The 20,584-nt window shown below is 42.0% G+C and overlaps 1 protein-coding gene across 4 annotated transcripts; it reads left to right on the top strand.

Moving 5' to 3' along the window:
* The first annotated feature begins 3,743 nt into the window (after window positions 1-3,743).
* Window positions 3,744-16,351, top strand: LOC127766074 (1-phosphatidylinositol-3-phosphate 5-kinase FAB1B-like). 4 transcript variants are annotated; one of them, XM_052291103.1, is made up of 12 exons: window positions 3,744-4,191; window positions 4,957-5,610; window positions 6,026-6,769; window positions 6,961-7,114; window positions 7,194-7,538; window positions 8,710-9,660; window positions 9,754-10,085; window positions 10,207-10,330; window positions 10,494-10,649; window positions 11,499-12,980; window positions 13,893-14,153; window positions 15,438-16,351. In XM_052291103.1, the coding sequence occupies exons 2-12, from the start codon at window positions 5,009-5,011 to the stop codon at window positions 15,741-15,743; spliced, it is 5,457 nt and encodes a 1,818-aa protein (XP_052147063.1). In that variant the 5' UTR covers window positions 3,744-4,191; window positions 4,957-5,008; the 3' UTR covers window positions 15,744-16,351. The 4 variants fall into 4 exon arrangements, with proteins under 4 accessions (XP_052147063.1, XP_052147064.1, XP_052147061.1 ...); XM_052291104.1 differs by having other exon boundaries at window positions 4,954-5,610; XM_052291101.1 differs by having other exon boundaries at window positions 4,941-5,610; window positions 15,438-16,350.
* The last annotated feature ends 4,233 nt before the right edge of the window (window positions 16,352-20,584 follow it).

The raw sequence follows: 20,584 nt of genomic DNA, 5'->3' as shown, positions 1-20,584 counted from the left end.
TGCCCGGTGATCTCTCCGAGGAGATTGTGGAGGAGGCCCGGCACCGTTTGTGAGTGGTTTGGAGTTCACCACCTTCGGAGTGAAGGAAGAACTACCCCGAGTGATCGAGGCTTGGGTAGTCCTCTCCGTGGGCCGGCTCCCGCCTTGCCTACCCCTTGATGAAGGGGGCGTGCGGTGGCTTCGTGGTTGAGCGGTGGAGTTGGGCTCGCCTCAACGGGGATTAGGAAACCGGCGAGTTTCCGAACCTCGGTGAAAAATTCCTTGTCTCTTGTCTCATTTATTTGTTGCATTTACATTTGTGCTATTTACATTCATAGAGACATATTTGAGCCCATATCACTTAGGTTTGCAAAACTTAACTTAGTTGCTTAGTTAACCTTGCACCTCACCTTGCCTAGCAACTTAGGTTAGTTTTGTTTAAGTGCCATTAAGTTTTAAAACCGCCTATTCACCCCCCTCTAGTCGGCCTCCTTGATCCTACAGATACCACATACACTGTCTATACCTACCCCTCCATGGGAGGGGGATCCACCAAGCCTGGATCAGACCTCCATTCGTGCCTTCAACCGGAAGCAAGGTGGTTGTGCGTCTCTAGGTAAGGCCAGCACCGTCCTCCGCATGATACGGGGGACGCCCCTGTCATTCCCCATTAGTTGTATGGAGACTTTAGCGGCTCACCATGCGCCGGGGGCGCTCCTGGCAGTGTGCCGATGGGATGGGGCATACCTGCCCCCACTCCGCCTGACACTGGGCGGAACGTGGGGGCACTGCCACCCGTCCAATCGCCCTTGACCGGTCACAGACAGGTCAAGCTCGATTGACATGGGCCAATCGAGCGGTTCCGCACGTCCGCCCACGCCGCATTAAATGCGGCGCGGGACGGTTGGGGCGCTGCGCATTGAAGGCGCGGAGCATAGCCTCCTGCTCCGCCCACTCTCCCCACCACGTGGTGGCTGGGTGAGGGCCTCAGGGCAGCGCGCGCCGAGGGCCCAAGGGCCGTGACGCGGCACCCTGAGGCCCCCTGGCCACCTCAGCGCTACCTGATCGCCCCCTGAGGGGGCGGGGGAAGGCCAAGCCGCGCAGCCACGTGGCCAGACGGGAAGGCGACTTACCTCTATTGTGCGTACCCACGGGCCCATATCACCGACATTTTTCTATCATTGGATTCATTGTTAAATATACTTTTATGTATACATAGAGTTTTATATATTTCACAAAAGTTTTTTAATAAGACGAATGGTCAAACATATTTAAAAAAGTTAATGGTATCAAATATTTAGGACCGAGGGAGTATGTACTATGTGATACGGATACAAACAGAAAATGTGTGTACCAAACTACCAACTCATTAAGAAAACGCGGGAATATCACTATATATAAATCGTGCTGTCCAAACTACATGACGAAAGATAAAGACTGATTTGCTCGCTACGGTAGAAGCGAAGTGTACGAGACTACCAGAGGAGCAGTTCATAGTTGCGTCTCTCTTTCTCTCACTGTGTTTTCTGCTTTGTGCTAATGTTTGTAGGGATGGCAACGGGGCAGGTTGGGCTGGAACGGCCCTGCCCCGACCCCTGAACTGGCCCCTGCGTGGCCCCGCAACCTGACCAGTACCCCACAGTGAGTAGCTACTCCATCAAATCAGCGAAAAAGTAAGATGATCGTCAATTTAGCAAGGAAAAAAATTGTACATACTTCACACGTGACACATCATCGAAAAGAGCATGAATACATGAATACTTGAATAGCATCATCAAAATTCAGCAAAAATAGAAATATTTTCATGATCCATCATTCCACAAATATAGATCAAGAAATACCTCTCAGAGTCTTAGCGCGTGAATCCTCCGCTCGACGTGCGTCTCAGGCTCTCAGCTTCCGTGCAAATGCCGCCGCTGCGCCTCTGTGCTGTTCCGAGGCCGCCGCGCTCTGCCGCTGCGCTTTCGGAAAGGAGGGGAGGGGACGGTGGAGAGGGCGACCGGAGGGGAGGGGATGGCGAGATCTGCGCCTCTGGTGTGCGGGTGTGCAGGTACGGGCGTGCAGCGCTGGCCGTTGGGGGACGGGACTTGGGAGCTAGGTGGGAGAGTCGGCTAGGGTTAGGTCTGCTGGTTGGTTATATATGACTTTCAATGAGATGTGTTTTTTGAGCCTCTAATGGGCTATGTTTTAAGAGGTAATATACCCCCCGGGCCCGCAGGTGGTATGTCCCCCCTCCCCCCCATCCCTCACCCACACAAATGCAGGGCCCTGGCCCTGGCGCACCCACGGTTAAATCGTCACCAGCACCCACCCCTATAGGGGCGGGTCCCCGCAGGGGACCCGGCCCACGGGAGAAATTGCCACCCATAACTGTTAGCCTCTGACTTACCACATATGAAAATTCAGAGAATCCAAAATCAGGCTGTCCTCCTCCATTTCTTCTGGCCCATGAGTGTAGCCTGACGGGCCAACCTCTTCCTTCATGGACTAATGGCCCATCACCATCCTTCTCCCTTTGACCGGCCCATATTGATGCCCTTCCCGACCAACAACTCAGCGGGAATAAGCCCGCTTTGAATCCCTCAACGGTTTTGGAGGACGGTTTCGTTGATATGGCACCTACATAGCGTGTCGACTTGGTATTCATCCCACGTAGTGTTGACGTGGCGCTTACGTGGCATTAGAATTAAAAAAAAAATGCCATGTGGGACGAAAACCGGGTCAACACCGTCATGTAGGTGTCCAGTTAGCAAAACTGCCCTCTAAAACCACCGAGAAAGTCAAATTGCACCGGTTAAATTCATATAGTTGGGGGTCGAGATATCCGGTATTACGGATTAACGATACGATTTAGATCCGGTCACTAGGTAAGGGAGCCAAAATGGACTTATTCCCAACTCAGCCCGGCCGCGGTGCACGCGTTGTCGGGCCCACAACTTGAGCTATCTCCCTTCCCCACCACACGCGCCCACAGCCGTGAGGTAGCGCGCTGCGGCCCCATCGCATTCGCAATCACCTCACCGCCACCATTGCGCACGCCTCTCCTATGCAATGCAATTAGGAGTAGCAGTAAACCGTAATCCATGCTGTCTTCTGGTTCAAGGTAAAACATCTCTTTTTTTTCCTGTAGGATTTGTGTCAACAAAAATTATCATGCAATCTACTACCTCCGTCCTATAATAAGTGCAGCTATTAGTTTCCGCGCCCAACTTTGATCGTCCATCTTATTTAAAATTTTTTTATAATTAGTATTTTTGTTGTTATGAGATGATAAAATATGAATAGTATTTTACTCGTGACTTATGTTTTTAATTTTTTTCAAAAAATTTTCAAATAAGACGAACGGTCAAAGTTGGACGCGGAAATTCATGGCTGTACTTATTTTGGGACGGAGGAAATACGTTAGAAAAAAAGAATTACTAAAATGGGTACATAACATGATTACTGACAGAAGAGTTATAATAAAAACAAAATTGCATGTTCCAGGATTCTGGCATGTCTCTCGCTCCTCGAGCATTATTAAACCCACACCATTTGACTAATTAAGTATACTTACCACCTCCTCGAAGTATCTTAAAAATATTCCTTGTTATCAAATGAGGAAGAGGAGAACCGCAGCTCCTCATTTGCTTCCAAAAGGGCGCGCATTGTGGGCCCCTCCGCGACTTGCTCGCCTCCCTGGCCCCACATGTCACCCTCGCGCCCCCACGCCCACCAAAACAAAACATTTAATTTAACCCCCCAAAAAAAAAATCAAAACAGAAACCAAAACTCCTCCCTCTCTCCTCCAAGTTCGTCGCTCTCCTCCTCTCGCCGGATTCGCGGCGCGGAATTTCGATCCCCCCCGGAAGATTCTCCCGCCGGCGGTCGCGGCGCGCTGCACCGCGTAGGCCGCGCGCGCGGGCGTGTTGGCGCCGCCGCCGCCGACGACGACGAATGCCCAGCGGCACACTCCGAGCCGCCGCCCCGCCCCCGCCGCCTCGCTGCGACACGGGCGCGGGGGGCGGTACAGGACGCTGAGACGGTGCCTTGGGTGTGTTCGGGAGGGGAGGGGAGCTCTCGCGTCGCCTCCGTAAGGTGGGGTGTGTGTGTGTTGGCCATCGGTGGCGGCCATCTGCTCGCTCGATCTCCCGCTCCCGCGGAACCCGACGCAATGTGGGGGCGAGGTCTGTAGATGGTGGTTGGCCTGATCGATCTCCTGATATTTCTTAGGTATATTGCTTGGCATTATTTGATTCCGTCGGGCTGTTGCCATGTTGCCACACTGAAGGAGTGTGTGTAAATATGTAATTCACGGTTTTTTCTATCACCTTTCCTGATGGAATCACGTAACTCAGGAATTAAGTTTGTAGATTGTTTAGGGATTGTTGTGTTGTTGTTGTTCATTATCACTTTTAGGTATTGTCATGTCACAATGGCTCTTGAATGCTCATTAACCCGTTTTCCAGATATATGTTGCTTTCTTGCAAACATGGAGAGATATATTTGTGTACAGTAATAGTCTAGGCGATTACCTTGTTAGATTTGTCAGTATATCTAAAACTTACATTTGTTAGAGTTCCATTATGCTCCTGCTAACTTTTTCATTATTATTAATAATAATTTTATGGGCCATCTATTTATTTGTCAAGTGTCTGGCTTTTTCTTATCTATCAATAACACTTTTCAACACTAGATTAATATCCAACAAATCAAATTTATGTGTTTTTTTATTTTAGTGAATTTCTAATCTAAATTTTACCAAAAAAAAAAAAAGCTTTGATGTTGGCTGTTACCAGTATCAAACAACAACAACAAAAAAAAAATATTGCACAAGTTTAGATGACTGATAGATAAGAAAAGCCAGGCAACTGATAAATAGCAAAACTGCTTTCTTGTGGGTCTATAATCTTGTATGTAATGCATTAAATTCTGGATAGTTTTTGCATTAATACGTTCTAATGTACGTCTTAATTTCTTAGATTTTTGTTGCAGCAGATGAGGATGCAAGTATGAATTGCTCTTTTAGGTGGTACCATTGCAGCAACCCATGGATGCCTCTGATAAAACTTTTGCTGATGTAGTAAAGCTTTTGACGTCGTGGTTGCCACGTCGGTCAAACCCAGACAATGTCTCTAGGGACTTCTGGATGCCTGATCACAGTTGCAGAGTCTGTTATGATTGTGACACACAGTTCACCATATTCAACCGCAGGCATCACTGTCGGCGTTGTGGTCGCATTTTTTGTGGCAAGTGCACCACAAATTCCATCCCAGCTTCAAGTGGCCCTGACAGAAATATCGATGAAGGGGACAAAATTCGTGTCTGCAACTTTTGCTTTAAGCAATGGGAGCAAGAGAGAGCCGCTGCTAACAAGCAGATGATGCCATTGCTTAGTCCTTCCTTGTCTGAGGCAAGTCTGTTTAGCACCAAGTCAGCTATCACCATAAATAGTGTTAGTACAACAGCTGGATCTTACTCTACTGGACACTATCAACATGTGGCTCGTGCTTCCAGCATTAGTCCACCCAAAAGTTCCCAAGACAAAGTGTGTCATGATATGCTAGACACCCATGTGCCTGAGAAAAGTATGTCCACTGTTTCAAACAAAGATGAGACTTCTTCAGTTCATTTTGGCTATTACACAAACAGGTATTACTATGAAATGACATGTCATATGATGAAACCCATTTTGAATTGTAGAATATGCTTTGCTTCCTTCAAAGAATACTTATTGCGGCTCAAAATATAGGTTGTTTTAGATTTGTGTACAAGAATTGAGAAAGTAGTTAAATTATTTAGACTAACATTGGAGAAAATGAGTTGATTATTCATGAGCATAGTCGCATTTAAGCAGCAAGGACAAATGACCCAAAAACAAGAGACAAGTGTATCGATCTTCTATGATGACCTATATTAGAGAAGGTTGAGAAGGCTAAAAATATTTTATTTACTTTGTTACTTCACAGGAGTTTGACACTGAATATTCATTGATTTTTTACCTTATGTGTTACTTGATGAATTGGCAAGTTACAAGGATTTCTGATCGTGTGATAGTCTTCTTCAGGAGTGATGATGAAGAAGAAGAGTGTTCTGCTTACTGCTCTGATAGGCAGGTACAACATCAACAGCATAATGACCATTATTATGGCCCAGATGAGTTCGATGAGCTTGAATCATCCTATAATCCAACAATATCTCCGACAGTTAAAGAAAATGTAATTTCTAAAGAAGTATCCTCTCATGCGACTGACCAAGGATTCCCCAGCACATTGCCTGTCACAAAAATGGATGATGAACCTGATCCTGACAATAGTTCTGAGTGTGGGGCTGCTTCGTCCATTTATGCTCTTGAAAGTACTGATACAAATCCATTGGATTTTGAGAAGAATGAACTTTTTTGGTTTCCTCCTGAACCAGAAGATGAAGAAGATGAGATGGAAGTTGGATTGTTTGATGATGACGATGACGATGACGATGAGCCTGTAGCTGATAGTGAGCAGCGTCGCATTCGATCATCCAGTAGCTTTGGTAGTGGTGAATTCCGAAACAGAGATCGGTCAAGTGAAGAACATAAGAAAGTAATGAAGAATGTTGTCGATGGGCATTTCAGGGCTTTGATTTCACAACTGTTGCAGGTGGAGAATATTTCATTACACGAGGGTGATGAAACAGGTTGGTTGGAGATTGTTACTTCAGTATCATGGGAAGCTGCAAACTTTCTCAGACCAGACACAAGCCAAGGTGGTGGCATGGATCCTGGTGGATATGTTAAGGTCAAATGCTTAGCATGTGGGCACCGTAGTGAAAGGTGAATGTCTTTTCACAGTTCATAATGTAAATGTTTGATCCCTATTGGTATCTTAATCCTACTTACATATAATTCCCTTCATATTGTTTGACCATCAGGTAGTATTAGTTTGATCAATAAATTCCTTATCTTCATGTAACATTTAATCAGTTTACTTATTATCTGAAGCCTGCATCCAATTGCTTTTTCAGCACTGTTGTAAAAGGAGTAGTCTGTAAGAAGAATGTTGCACATAGGCGCATGACATCCAGAATAGAGAAGCCTCGTCTCCTCCTACTAGCAGGTGCTCTTGAGTACCAGCGAGTCACGAATCAGCTATCAAGCATTGACACGTTGCTCCAGCAGGTTCATGAACCTTTTTCATATTTTTTGTATACAATATCAAGCTTTCAATGACCTTATGCTTGTTTTCTCCAATATGCAGGAAACGGATCATCTTAAAATGGCAGTCGCGAAGATTGTTGCTCAAAAGCCTAACTTGCTTTTGGTTGAACATACAGTTTCTCGCTATGCTCAGGATTTGCTACTAGAAAAGAACATATCACTCGTTTTAAATATAAAGAGGCCCCTTTTGGATCGAATAGCTCGTTGCACAAATGCTCATATCGTTCCTTCTATTGATCTCCTACCATCTCAGAAGCTTGGTCATTGTGAGTTGTTTTATGTGGACAAATACGTTGAACATTCCGTGAACTCAAATAATACAGCAAAGAAAATGCCAAAGACCATGATGTTTTTTGAAGGATGCCCAAAGCCATTAGGTTGCACTGTAAGTATTAAATTGTTCCCCCCTTTTTTCATCTGGTATAAATGGGCAACAAGCATGAAGAGTTCTCCTTGCATAAAAAAAATAGCTACTTAGGATGATGTTAGTGGTAGCTTATCTCCTTTGCTACACATAATCTTGGGTTGGGTCAGTTGCTACAATTTTTATAAAATACTAATTCATGTAGCTAAACTTTTTTTTCTGTCACCGCCTAGTTTGTTTGCATTGAATGAATGAAGAGTAATTTACACTTTACACCAGGTAAATTTATACTTGTTTCACTTTGCACTGAGTTTAGCCAAACTTCTCACCTTACACCAGGTGTTAGCAAATTTTCCTTCATATAAAACCACCCATTGAGTTTGGGTTCAAGCCGAATGCACCGATCTGCCTCCACAAGTCCACGCTGTCCTCAACACTCTGGTAATGTGCCAATCGAAGTGTGTGGGAAACAACTGTTGAGTTTGCTGACACCATTCTGTTCACAGTTGCATTTGTTTTCAAGAAAACTGGAGCCTGAATCAATCGTCACGCATACTTATCTGAAACCTGATCCAAATTCATGAAATTGACCACAATTTCTATCCCAAACTGAAAACTTTTACTGAGTGTGCCAATCTTTGTCGATCTAATTGACCCATAGCTATTACAAAAACCATCGCAGAATCAATCCCCGTAACGTCAAAATACGTAACCCAACCCACTGTTATTTCAACAAAGGCCTAATCCCGCAAAAGCTGGCCTGAGAAATAGGCCGCTTCCTTTGAGAGAATTAGACCATCTGGCGCCTCTCTGATCGCTAGTTTGGAAAGGCCTACGAGCAGAATAATTGCTTCTGTAACGTATGAGATTATGAGTAGCTTTCTCTCCCTTGACCATCTTACCATTGTGCTCGGCACCAAGCAGATCGTGGTTGTTTCCCAGCGCTTCGATTGGCACATCACCAGCATGGCTGAACTAGGACAGCGTGGATGCCGTTCGCAGCAAGCCCAAACTCAAAGGGTGGTGTTATTTGAAAGATATTTTGGTAACCCCTGGTGTAAAGTGAAAATTGTAACTAAACACATTGCAAAGTGAAACAAAAGTCAATCTAACCTGTGCAAAGTGCAATTTACTCAATAATGAAATGTAATCTTTCCCTGAAACCCATTATTTTTGCTCATGTAATTTGCAGGTTCTGCTGAAGGGTGGTAGCATGGATGAGCTAAAGAAAATAAAGCATGTGGTACAATATGGCATATTTGCAGCATATCACCTGGCCTTGGAAACATCTTTCCTTGCAGATGAAGGTGCTACCCTACCAGAAATTCCATTGGAATCTCCATTGACTGTAGCCTTGCCAGATAGCCGGTCTACTGCAGACAGCTCTATTTCAACAGTGCCAGGTTTCACGTTTAATGTTTCCAACAGCCGGCAAACAACTGAAGGTTTTGAGCACCCTGTCGCAGGCTCTATTAGATCAACTGACCCAGGTGGAACAGATGTTCCCCCAGTGTCCAATGAATGCACTACTCAAACTCGAACTACCTTCTCTCATTCTTCTGGAACTTGGTCTGCTAACGGCGGTAGTTTGAACAGCAAGACAGTTGATAGAATAGAGAAGGCAACTGCAACTTCAGCTACAACATCTGGTGTACTTATGGATCATTCATATACATATTCTACTCTAGAGAAAAATTGGTATTCTGGTGATTATCATGAGTATGGTTCAACCATGTCAGATGTTAAGACAATGACGACAGTTTTAGCCAACTCAAATGGTAGTTGTCATCATGGCACATCTGAGGCCAGCACCAACATCACTAATTTTGCTAATCTAAAGGAGCCTTTTGATGGTTCAATTGATTTGGCTAATGTGGAAAATGTCACAAACAGCAATGTGGTGATGGTGCAACCAGTGCCTAGTACTGCTGTACAAAATCAAGAAACTAATCAAGGACATGAGAGCACATCAAATAAGGAAGAAATTATGGCTTCTGATCATCAGAGCATCTTAGTCGCATTATCCATAAGATGTGTCTGGAAAGGAACTATTTGTGAGCGTTCACATATGTTACGCATAAAGTATTATGGTAACTTTGACAAGCCTCTTGGAAGGTTTTTGCGTGACTGCCTATTTAATCAGGTTTCCCCCTTTTTTCTTTCTTATACTTGTTATTCTAACTTCTTGCTTACTGTACTGCACGTGTCTTACAGTACTTAGTATGGATATATACAGGGTTATCAGTGCATTTCCTGCGACAAACCACCTGAAGCTCATGTCCATTGCTACACACATCAGCAGGGAAGTCTAACGATATCAGTTAGAAAACATACAGAATTCGTTTTGCCAGGGGAAAGGGATGGGAAGATTTGGATGTGGCACAGATGTCTAAAGTGCCCTTGGAGCAATGGATTTCCACCAGCAACTCTAAGGATTGTCATGTCTGATGCTGCTTGGGGTCTGTCACTTGGTAAATTTTTGGAACTTAGCTTTTCAAATCATGCAGCTGCAAGTAGGGTAGCCAGTTGTGGTCACTCTCTCCATAGGGACTGCCTTCGGTTCTATGGGTAAGTGGTCTACATATAGTTTTCTTGATTAAACTCAGTTAGTTTATTGAAGAGTGGCTTAAAATCTCATCTGGAATTCAATGTTGTGAGCACTTGGTTTCTCACATACTTATGCTTGCAGGTTTGGAAAAATGGTGGCATGCTTCCGATATGCGCCAATTAATGTTCATTCTATTCATGTACCGCCTTATAAACTTGATTTCAGTCACCAGCCTTTGGATTGGATACAAAAAGAAGCAAATGAGGTGCGTAGCATGCAGCAATAGTAGGTTTGGAAAATAAATCTAAAGTTCCTAAGTTAGCTGAACTTCTTTTCAAATTCTTGGTCCAAAAGTTGGTCCTTATGGAAAACTGCTCCTTGTTATTCCTAGATTGCTGAGATTTTCATTTTTCACCAAATCTTGGCAGGTTATTGACCGTGCAAAGGTTCTCTTTGATGAAATATCACGGGCTTTACATCAGCACTCTGACAAAAGGGCTCATAGCGGTTCTCTTAACATGGAATGCGGCAATCACATTGTTGACCTTGAAGGAATTCTTCGAAGGGAGAAGTTAGAATTTGAGGTATAGTTCCTTCTAGATTAGACTTTATTGCACCATCGTTGAATTTAAATCTACTTTTACTTCCAAGTCAAGGGATAGGCACACCACTGGTCTGCCTCCAAGGTCATGCTTTTATGTGCAGTTGTGCAAGTAGCCACATACATACTTGAACTGTACTATAACATGATTATTTTATATACAAGGTCGGGAAGATCTAGCATTTGTAGATGTGTCATTTAGCAAAATTATATCACCGACAAGTGAATACCCAACTCTGCTATTTCTAGAATACATATTCTTGATTTTGGGGTTTAGAAGCAAACAGGAAAGCCGTTTTGTTTCAAAACAATTGGATATTTAGATGTTCGATCTTATAGGTTTAATCTGATTATTGATTATTGAGGGACATTTCTAACAAAAACAACTCAGTTCTACCTTGCTATATCTTGGTTTGGGCATAGTAGCGACTGCAAAAAAAAAAAAAATCTTAAGTTCTTAACATAACAGCATCTTATGGATAGTACTCCCCCTGTTTGAATATAAGCACTTCTAGCATTTGAAATTCGTAATGAAATATAAGCACTTTTGCGTATACTTTGTTCCATCAACCACCCCTCATTTAATTTTCTTCCCATCTTACTACCAACCATCCCTCATTTAATGAGGGGCATCATAGTCTTTTCTACTCAACCTTAATCTTTGCTAAAACCCCTGGAAGTGCTTATATTATATACAACCATATATGCATCCTCAGTAAGGCAAGAATCAAGATACGTTCTATGCGGAAATTTTGCTGTTGCATGCCTCTTACCTGGATGTATGCATTGTTTTTTTTTATTGCTTGATTGATTTTCTATTTTCGCTAATTAGGGATGTCTGAATAAAGTTATAAAAAAGGAGACGCAGAAAATTCAACCAGACATTCTTGAGATCAATAGGTTGAGGAGGCAATTACTCTTCCACTCTTACTTGTGGGATCAAAGACTGTTATCTGCTGCAAGGTCAGATAGAAGTCATCAAGAACCATATAACTTCAAGCCAGCTGATAAAGAGATGGTCCAGTCTATAGGTAGTATTGCCGAGCAAAATGCCATAGAAAAGCCTCAAAGTGAAATTAGTGCAACTGAGGCTTCCTTTAAAGATCATAAATATGTTGAGTGCCTTCAGGAGAGCATTGATGGCGGGAATAGCCCAGGAGTTGATCCATGTAATAGCTGTCCTAACCATGACCAGCAAATAGCCATAAGTGAATCTGATTTAATCCAAAGGGGCAGCAAAACACCTCTCCACAGCAGCGTCAGTATTAATGTGGAGTCTGTTCCACTGGAATCTGATATTGTAGCTCGACGCACCCTTTCAGAAGGACAGTTTCCCAGTTTATTGGATGTTTCTAATGCGCTTGATGCAAAATGGACAGGTGAAAATGATCCTGTCCCTAGCAGTGCGATAGTACCAGATTGTGTGGCATCCTCAGAGGATTCAGAAGAACATGTGACTGATACACCTTCATATGCCTCTGTCTTCCTGAACAAGCTAGGCGATAGTGCAGAGGACCAGTCCAACTGGCTTGGGATGCCTTTCTTACAACTTTACCGTGCTCTAAACAAGCAGTGGTGTCGCTCAAACAGGTTTGATGCTCTCAATGAATATACTCCTGTTCATGTTTCTTTTCTTAGGACGGTGGAGCGCCAGGTTGGGCCCAAATTTCTCTTTCCAATTGGTGTTAATGACACTGTTGTTGGGATTTATGATGATGAACCTACTAGCATCATCTCCTATGCACTTGCTTCCCATGAATATCATCTTCAGCTATCAGATGAACTGGAAAGCGACACAACAGATAATTCACTCTCAGTAACTGATTTGAGAGGTGCTTCATTAACTGAATCAGTGGATGAAACTGCTTCTGAACTTCTAAGAAGTTTTGTTTCTACAGAGGACAATATCCTCTATATGTCAGGAGGCAAGAATCCATCCCCTTCAGATCCACTCGCATACAGAAAAGCAAGTCACATAAAGGTGAATTTTGGAGATGAAGGTCCTTTAGGACAAGTGAAGTATACTGTAATTTGTTACTATGCAAAACAATTTGATGCTTTGAGGAGAATATGCTGCCCATCAGAGCGTGATTTTGTCAGGTCACTTAGTCGTTGCAAGAAATGGGGTGCTCAAGGAGGAAAAAGCAATGTATTCTTCGCAAAATCACTCGACGATAGATTTATAATTAAGCAGGTTACCAAGACCGAATTAGAGTCTTTCATGAAATTTGCTCCAGAGTATTTTGGATATATTTCAGAGTCAATTGTGACTGGCAGTCCTACTTGTATTGCGAAAATTCTTGGTATTTATCAGGTAACTTCATTTTTCTGATTGCAGAACCTGCTCATAAAAAATAATTGGTATCACAGTAAAAAAATAATGATTGCTAGTAATTTTTTGACAGTCGTGGGGGAGCAGTGTCCCGAATTGTAGTCGTCCACCTTTTTGGTACTTTAATACATGTAAAGCTGCGTAAAAATAGTATTGATAAATTTTTGTATTGCAATATACTTCAATCATATATAATTTTTAATATGTACTGCTATTAGAATATATAGTCAAAGTCTTCCATTGGAGACTGTTAAAACGTTGATAACGGTCTATATTTTGGTACATGGGGAGTATTTAAGTACTAAATACTAATAAAATTAACTTGGCATAGTTTATTGCTTGATTAAATTAAAAGATGATCAAATGATACCAGAAAGTTTTATAACTATTGGCATTTATTTTTAGAGCAAAATTTATGTAAGCAATCGATACCTGCAAAAACTTCATTTTTGTTCCAAATCAAGTTTCTCAATACTACCAAGGTATTAACTACTCCCTCCGTTCCATAAAAAACAAACCTAGGATAGGATGTGACATATTCTAGTACTACGAATCTTGACAGAGGATTGTCCAGATTCGTAGTACTGGATGTGTCACATCATGTCCTAGGTTTGTTTCTTATGGGACGGAGGGAGTGTATCCTAATCATCCAATGAATGATCTGACAGCCTTAAATTGATCGAGACACTGAATCCAAGCTTCGTTGATTTTTCTGTAGTCGCAACCTTCCTATATATTTCAAAGGATTGAAAGCATCATCTCACTATTGCATCCAGAATTAAAGTTATCTTGTTAACAGTGCTGTTTTTGGATTTTGTATATAACATTTGTTTTAACCTTCAGTACCTTTTGTGAAATTTTTTTTACTGAGTCTAATCCTATGATGTCACATAGGTTAAGAGCCTGAAAGGTGGAAAGGAGATGAAGATGGATGTTCTAGTGATGGAAAATCTTCTGTTTGAACGTCATGTGACAAGATTGTATGATTTAAAGGGATCTACAAGATCAAGATATAACCCCGACTCAAATGGTAGCAATAAAGTACTTCTTGATCAGAACTTACTTGAAGCTATGCCAACCTCCCCCATTTTTGTTGGGAACAAGGCAAAGCGGCTGCTAGAGAGAGCCGTTTGGAATGATACTGCATTCCTTGCTGTGAGTATAAATCGGGCTTTTACTGCTAAGTGCTTACATGTTGACATTTGTATTTTCTAGATACTATATACATTCATCATTCGAGGATTTGCACTTACCATGAGAAGGCATTCTAGTTTACATCTAGATCAAGCAAATCCATGCAAAATCCCAATTTTGGGCAAACAAAATTGGAAGGAAGATTTTTTCTTTTTTTCTTTTTATTAAGAACTACTTGATTTTTTTCAGTCTGGTTGCGAGGTCTGAATAGTTAATATGAATCATAGTTTCATTTTTTTTCTTGATCCATTCTATCTATTTCGTGTTCCAAATACTAGAATAAATAATATCCGACGAATTAGAATCATCTTGATAGAGATAACAGGCCCTTTCTATGTATTATCAATAGGAGCAAATTCTAACAAGTCACCCACTCATATTCCAGAGATACCGAAACCAAAAAAATCACGGTCGAACTACCAGAATGTCTAGAAATATAGAGCTTAAAGTAGAAAGAGGCTCTTTTGGATGGAGAAACTATAGAACTTAGTAGTTCTCGTTAAGGTTGTTTCTGCTGTAACCCTTTAAGGTGACATTCTTAGAAAATCATACCCATTAAACCATGCCTTTTTAACATTAACCACAATTATTTTGTGAGAAACATATAAAGTTTATGATAATAACAAAAATAGTCCAAATTATGCTAGGGAGGTGTGACTCTCTGGCAGGTAATGCTATGTATGCATCAGGATACAATTGATATTGGAACAGATCGGCTGGCTTGTGTAAGTATTATTGTAATCTAGCTCAAGATATTCGCCAACTCTTTCAAATTTGAAATGTGCCTCTTGTTTTTGTTTCTCCTTAAGACTCTTCTTCTCTGCTTTTATTAATTAATTACACATTCTTCATGTTGGTAAAGGAGTCTAGTATTATCTTGAATTCTTGACTGAAAAAATAGAAGAAAAGCACTAGTAGAGAACCTGTTGGAAATATGTGATCACAATATGAAATATGAGAACCTGTTGGACCCAATGCAATCCGTTTCTAAAACATAGGGGGCTTGCCTTGTACCAGCAGCGCAATTCTTTTATGCAGATGAATTCTATGCATAAAAAAAAGGAAATGGTCAGCATTGATGCAATGTTTGCTTACAGTTGGTGGTGCCTCATCTTGACAGTTTTCTACTTTCGATTGTTAAATATGTGCTGTTGCCTGATAATTCCTGCTGAGTTTATATGGCATGCTTTTGACCTTGCAATTTGTCGGTGCAACTTTTGATGTAATTTGGCAACTTTGCTGCAGTCCATAGGTGTAATGGATTACTCTTTACTTGTTGGTGTTGATGAGAAGAAGCAAGAACTTGTGATGGGCATCATAGATTTTATGAGGCAATATACATGGGACAAACATCTAGAGACATGGGTGAAAACCTCAGGAATATTGGGCGGACCAAAGAATGTTGCACCTACAGTAATATCACCGAAGCAGTACAAGATGAGGTTCAGAAAAGCCATGTCGACTTACTTTCTTGTTGTTCCAGATCAGTGGTCACCTCCAGCAGTAGTCCCTAGCAAGCAAGGGGCTGAGAACAACCAAGATAACGATTAAATTCTCTCAACGAGGTCATGAAACATTGTGACCTTTTAAATGCAGGGAAGTACTCGTTAAATGACCCATTTTTTGGGGTGACGTGTATAGATTTTGATTCATTACAATTTTGCTCATTTCGATTGGGTAGCGCTATTTATATGGTGCCTTTTTGATTCCCTATTTATTATTTGGGAAGATCAAGTGTACAAATGTTAGCTGAAGTATTTGGATGCTCTAGATAGAATTCAACCAGTGTTGTATAGGACTATATAAATATTTTTCTGCACATCATATAGATCAGTAAGCGCACTGAGATATAATATACAATGTATAAGAAAATAGAAACATCCATTTTTGCCGTTGCAAAAAAATTTGTACCCTCTTGTTTATCCATGTTTAATATAATTTTATGGTGGGTAATTCCCGCGTACCTTGGATGGGACTGTCAAAATATTGAACAGCGGATGGAAATCTGTATTTGGGTTTGGGGCATCATTTTCTTAAAAAAACGCACTTGGGCCATGAGGCTTGTGGGGATTGCAGAGCCCTGCATTGTTGGTTACAATGTTTGCAGATGTATTTGGCAAGAATTTCGCTGTGGTACGATATCTATTTCCTCATATATGCATTATTTATTAATAATAACACAGTATTATTTCATCTTATCAAGAAAATTATAGTGGTACTAATTGGCATATTTTTTCTATACATAGTAATAACATCGTTAGCTAGAGAAATGATCCCACTGAAATATAAATATGGAGTAATGTATACAGTAATATTTGACTAGGCTTCGCCATTGGTTGGGGAGTTGCAGCAGGCGGCAATATTACCACAATATACCGCGATGAAGATCGATCTAGTGAAGGAAGAAGACAGACGCATCCGGCCAGGATTTACCCGAGACCAAGAAAGATAGATGGAGCCTGCAGCAGCAGGCACTAGTAGCATCTCCTGCTCGCACTGAAACTCTGCAAAAGGAAAAGACGGAGAAAAACAAAAGGGAAGACGAACCGCAGCAGCCACCGCATGCATGCAAATGCACATATGTGGTGTCTATAAATTTATTTTTTTTACTATGCAATAAATAGTAAAAAAATATATACATTTATTCTTGCCAGCAATATATAGATGGTGCAAGATAAAGAGCTTACCCCTATGCTTCCAGTTCCTGCTTTTTTTTGGAACAAACCGAGGCATAACCTCATATGTTTTTTTACATGTACTTGTGGGTGTTTATGTAGATATGTAATAGGTTGTTTGATTTTAGAAATTAAGTAACTCGTCGATACCTCTACAGCTGATAAGCCATGAAAAAAAATCGAATGAATTAACCAAAAATAGTAATTTATAAGTAAAACTTTTATATTTATGTTTTTAGTGATTTAAAAATTAATATAATTAATAGACTATAATGAAAAAAATCTCACAATCAACTTAAATATTAGGTTTTAAAATTCAATTTTTGGTTGCAGCTGGTAAGACAAAAGACAAACGGGAGAAGGCTAAATTATTTAGATAGATTTGTCTAAAGAGATTGGTGGTCTCTAGTCTTGTATAGCGTGGATGTATATTTTCCCACAGTCATATACCTAAAAATTCAAGTCTCCGATGTGAAACACAAAATGAGGCCTCACATTAAAAAAGTTAAATAAAAAACAAAATAGTGGATTTCACTGTAGCCTATGTATATTAACCAAAGTTGCATAATAAATCAAAGCTAATCAACCCACGTTTTCACTTAATGCTAGGTACGTATTTTGCAATCGTTGGGACGGGTCTTATAAAACATGTGGTAAATGAGATCTTCAACTTGAGGTTTGGATGGAGGACTTGTGCAAGAAGACTGGAATAGAAGACGATGAAGATCAGAAGAGTTTGTATATCCTTGTTGGAAATTCTGCTTCCAATCGATCCTCGGGTGTTCTATGTCCTTGCCTTAAGCCAATCTTGGTTCTGAGTCCTTGCCGTGCAGCGTGTGGTTTCTTAGCTGAAGGTTAATTTTGGCAGAATATTGTGGGATGGCACCTTGTTAATGCCAAAAAACATGTGATAGTTGTGTTTGATGTAAGGTCATGTTGTTTTGTAAAATTAACTAATTTCTGGTAATGGAAATGTGGGGCTTCCAGCCCTTTTTAAAAAAGAAAAAAAAAAAGAAAAAGAACTCCCCGCGAGATGGAATAACACCAAAGCAAAGCATGTGAAGTAAGCTGTAAAAAAAAGCATACGAACGCCGAGCAAAAATACACTCTCTGATTCTTTTTACATGAGGGCGAGCAAAAATATAACCAGCATCATATATTAGGGCATATAGATAGTATTACTATGAAAAATAGATAGGAGTAGCTGTGAATTTGGTAGGCCTGGTTTAGTTCCCTAATTTTTTTTTTAAAAACATCACATCGAATCTTTGGACACATGTATAGAGCATTAAATATAGATTAAAAAAACTAATTGCACAGTTAGGGAGGAAATCGCGAGACGAATCTTTTGAGCCTAATTAGTCCATGATTAGCTATAAGTGCTACAGTAGCCCACATGTGCTAATGACGGATTATGAAATTAGTTTTTTTATTCGTGTCTGAAAACACTTCCAACATTCGGTCAAATATCTGATGTGGCACCTAAAAATTTTCTTTTTGGGGAACTTAACATGCCCTTAGTAAGAGTGGTATTTGTGCTAGAGGTACAGCATACTAGCAAATCTGCAAATGCGAGTACTGGTAGAGGGAGGACACAAGAATGGGCATGTTGCAACGGAAGGGGTCGCGTACACGGTACACTAGGTATGTACGGACTGTAGACGGTGACTTTGCTACAGTACCCTCCAATCAACGAGCATGAGATGTGGGCGGTAGCAATAGCACACTGTAGTACAGTAGCCGTCTCGTAGTACTCCTCGCATCTACTGCTGCTGCTGCTACTACTCCACTCCAGCATGCATGAGACGAGACGGTGGCTGTGGGTGGCTGGATGGAGTGCAACGCGAGCGAGTCGTCGTTGTTGTGCAGAGGGAGGGGTCCCCGGCCGGGTGGCAGGACGGACAGGGCAGGGGCAGCGATGTGATGTCGTCCCCCATTTGACTTGCGTAAAGCAAAAGCATCCATCCATCCATCCACGACAACCCAACCCAACCCAACCCACAGTTGCTTGGCCGTTTGCAACCCCACTCTACTGATCAACTGGCAATGGCAGAGAGGAGAGACTACTCTACTGAGGAGGCTGTGTTTTGATCAACTTTAGATGATGGGACTGAAAAGTTATGTATGTATGACAGGTTGATATGATAAAAAAAGACTAAAGTCTGGATCTAAACACAGCCTGATCTACTGCTGCTAGTGTTTGTAGAGAGAGAAATTGAGGAGAGATTCCCCCTACGAGGACGGACGGACGGACGGACTACATGGTGAGACCGATCCGAGACAGAGAAAGGGACCGGCACGGCGAGGCAGGCAGCGCGTGTCGTCTCCTCTCTCTCTCTCTCCCTCTCCGCTGCTTTTGTTTTGCCTTTTGCCTTTGCGGTGCGTATACTACTCCCCTCTGGACTACTACTACTAGAGTAGGAGATGGTCAGCCGTGGACACTACTCCGTCTATTCTCTCTCGCCTTTGACATCCGATGCACGCGCGAATCACCATGTTCCTGCACCTGCACCACCCCGCCCTACACTACGTGCGCTAGCTGTCACCCCGGGCCCGGACCCTGCACCTGCATTTTTTCCCCTTCTCTCGCTTTCTACACTACGTAATTTTTTTTTCTCTCTTTTGCTCCCCATATGGCAAGATCTACCGATGGGTCCCGTGGGAAAATCTTGAAAAAAAAAAAGAAAGAGGATTTACAACACCGGTGTTGCTATACCCTTTGTGATCAATTCCATGGTGGAGGCTATGGAGTGCAATTGAGCAGGCGTAATTAAGATTGGTAATTCTAGATAAGGCGGTCTTTACTACTAGTAACTTACATCGTGTTTAGATCCTAACTTTTTCTTTGAACTTCTAACTTTTTTCATCACATCAAACTTTTCTACTCACATAAACTTTCAATTTTTCCGTCACATCGTTTCAATTTCAACCAAACTTCTAATTTTGGTGTGAACTAAACACACCCTTACTCCACTAAAGATGACGATGCCATTACCGCTCAAAATTAACCAAGGCAAGGGGAGAAACAGCAACCCGAATACTCACGGCTATTCGCTACAGTAATATGTATTCCTTCCTACCCCTCTCTCCCCTCCAATGGCTCTACTAGTGAAGGCTGGAAGAGGGGTCAGGTTCCTCCAGTATTAGTAGTAGCAGTAGTCGGATTCTCCCGTTGGTTCAGGTTTTTACCGTGGTCTTTACCCTATTGGTTCTTGAGGTGGTCGTTGGCGTCGGTCGGTCTCGTCCTAGCATTTGGGTGAGCACTGGCCTTCTCCCTGGAGGTGATTCACTCCATCGCTAGGCTTCTTCTCTCGGGTGCTACCAGGGTGCCTCTAGATCTGGGCAAACAAATTTATCGCCGGCCTACATCAACATCTCCCATGAGGTCTTTCCAAGGCAGACAACCTCATGCTATATTTCCGGCGACAAATTTTCACTAGGTGGCTGAAGTTTTCAAGTTGTGCCAAGGTGGCCTCAACATCCCACTCATTGAGGCCCCAATCAAGTACACCTCTTGGCTTCTTATGCAACACGCCATGCTTCTTCTACTTTCTTCACCGATGAAATACATCTAGTTGTGATCTTTGGAATAGTTATGGTCTTTGTACCGATTCTTCTCAAGAACAATGGTGGAAATCTAGAGTGGTGTTATTGAATTTCATTTTGCTCGCCAACACCTCAACCTCCATGTGTGGGAGGCCCCTTTAGGGATTGAGC

This window comes from Oryza glaberrima, chromosome 3, assembly GCF_000147395.1.
Source record: "Oryza glaberrima chromosome 3, OglaRS2, whole genome shotgun sequence".
Lineage (NCBI taxonomy): Eukaryota > Viridiplantae > Streptophyta > Magnoliopsida > Poales > Poaceae > Oryza > Oryza glaberrima.
The sequence above is the reverse complement of the archived record's forward strand: the minus strand, read 5'-3'. Positions and strand labels throughout refer to the sequence as shown.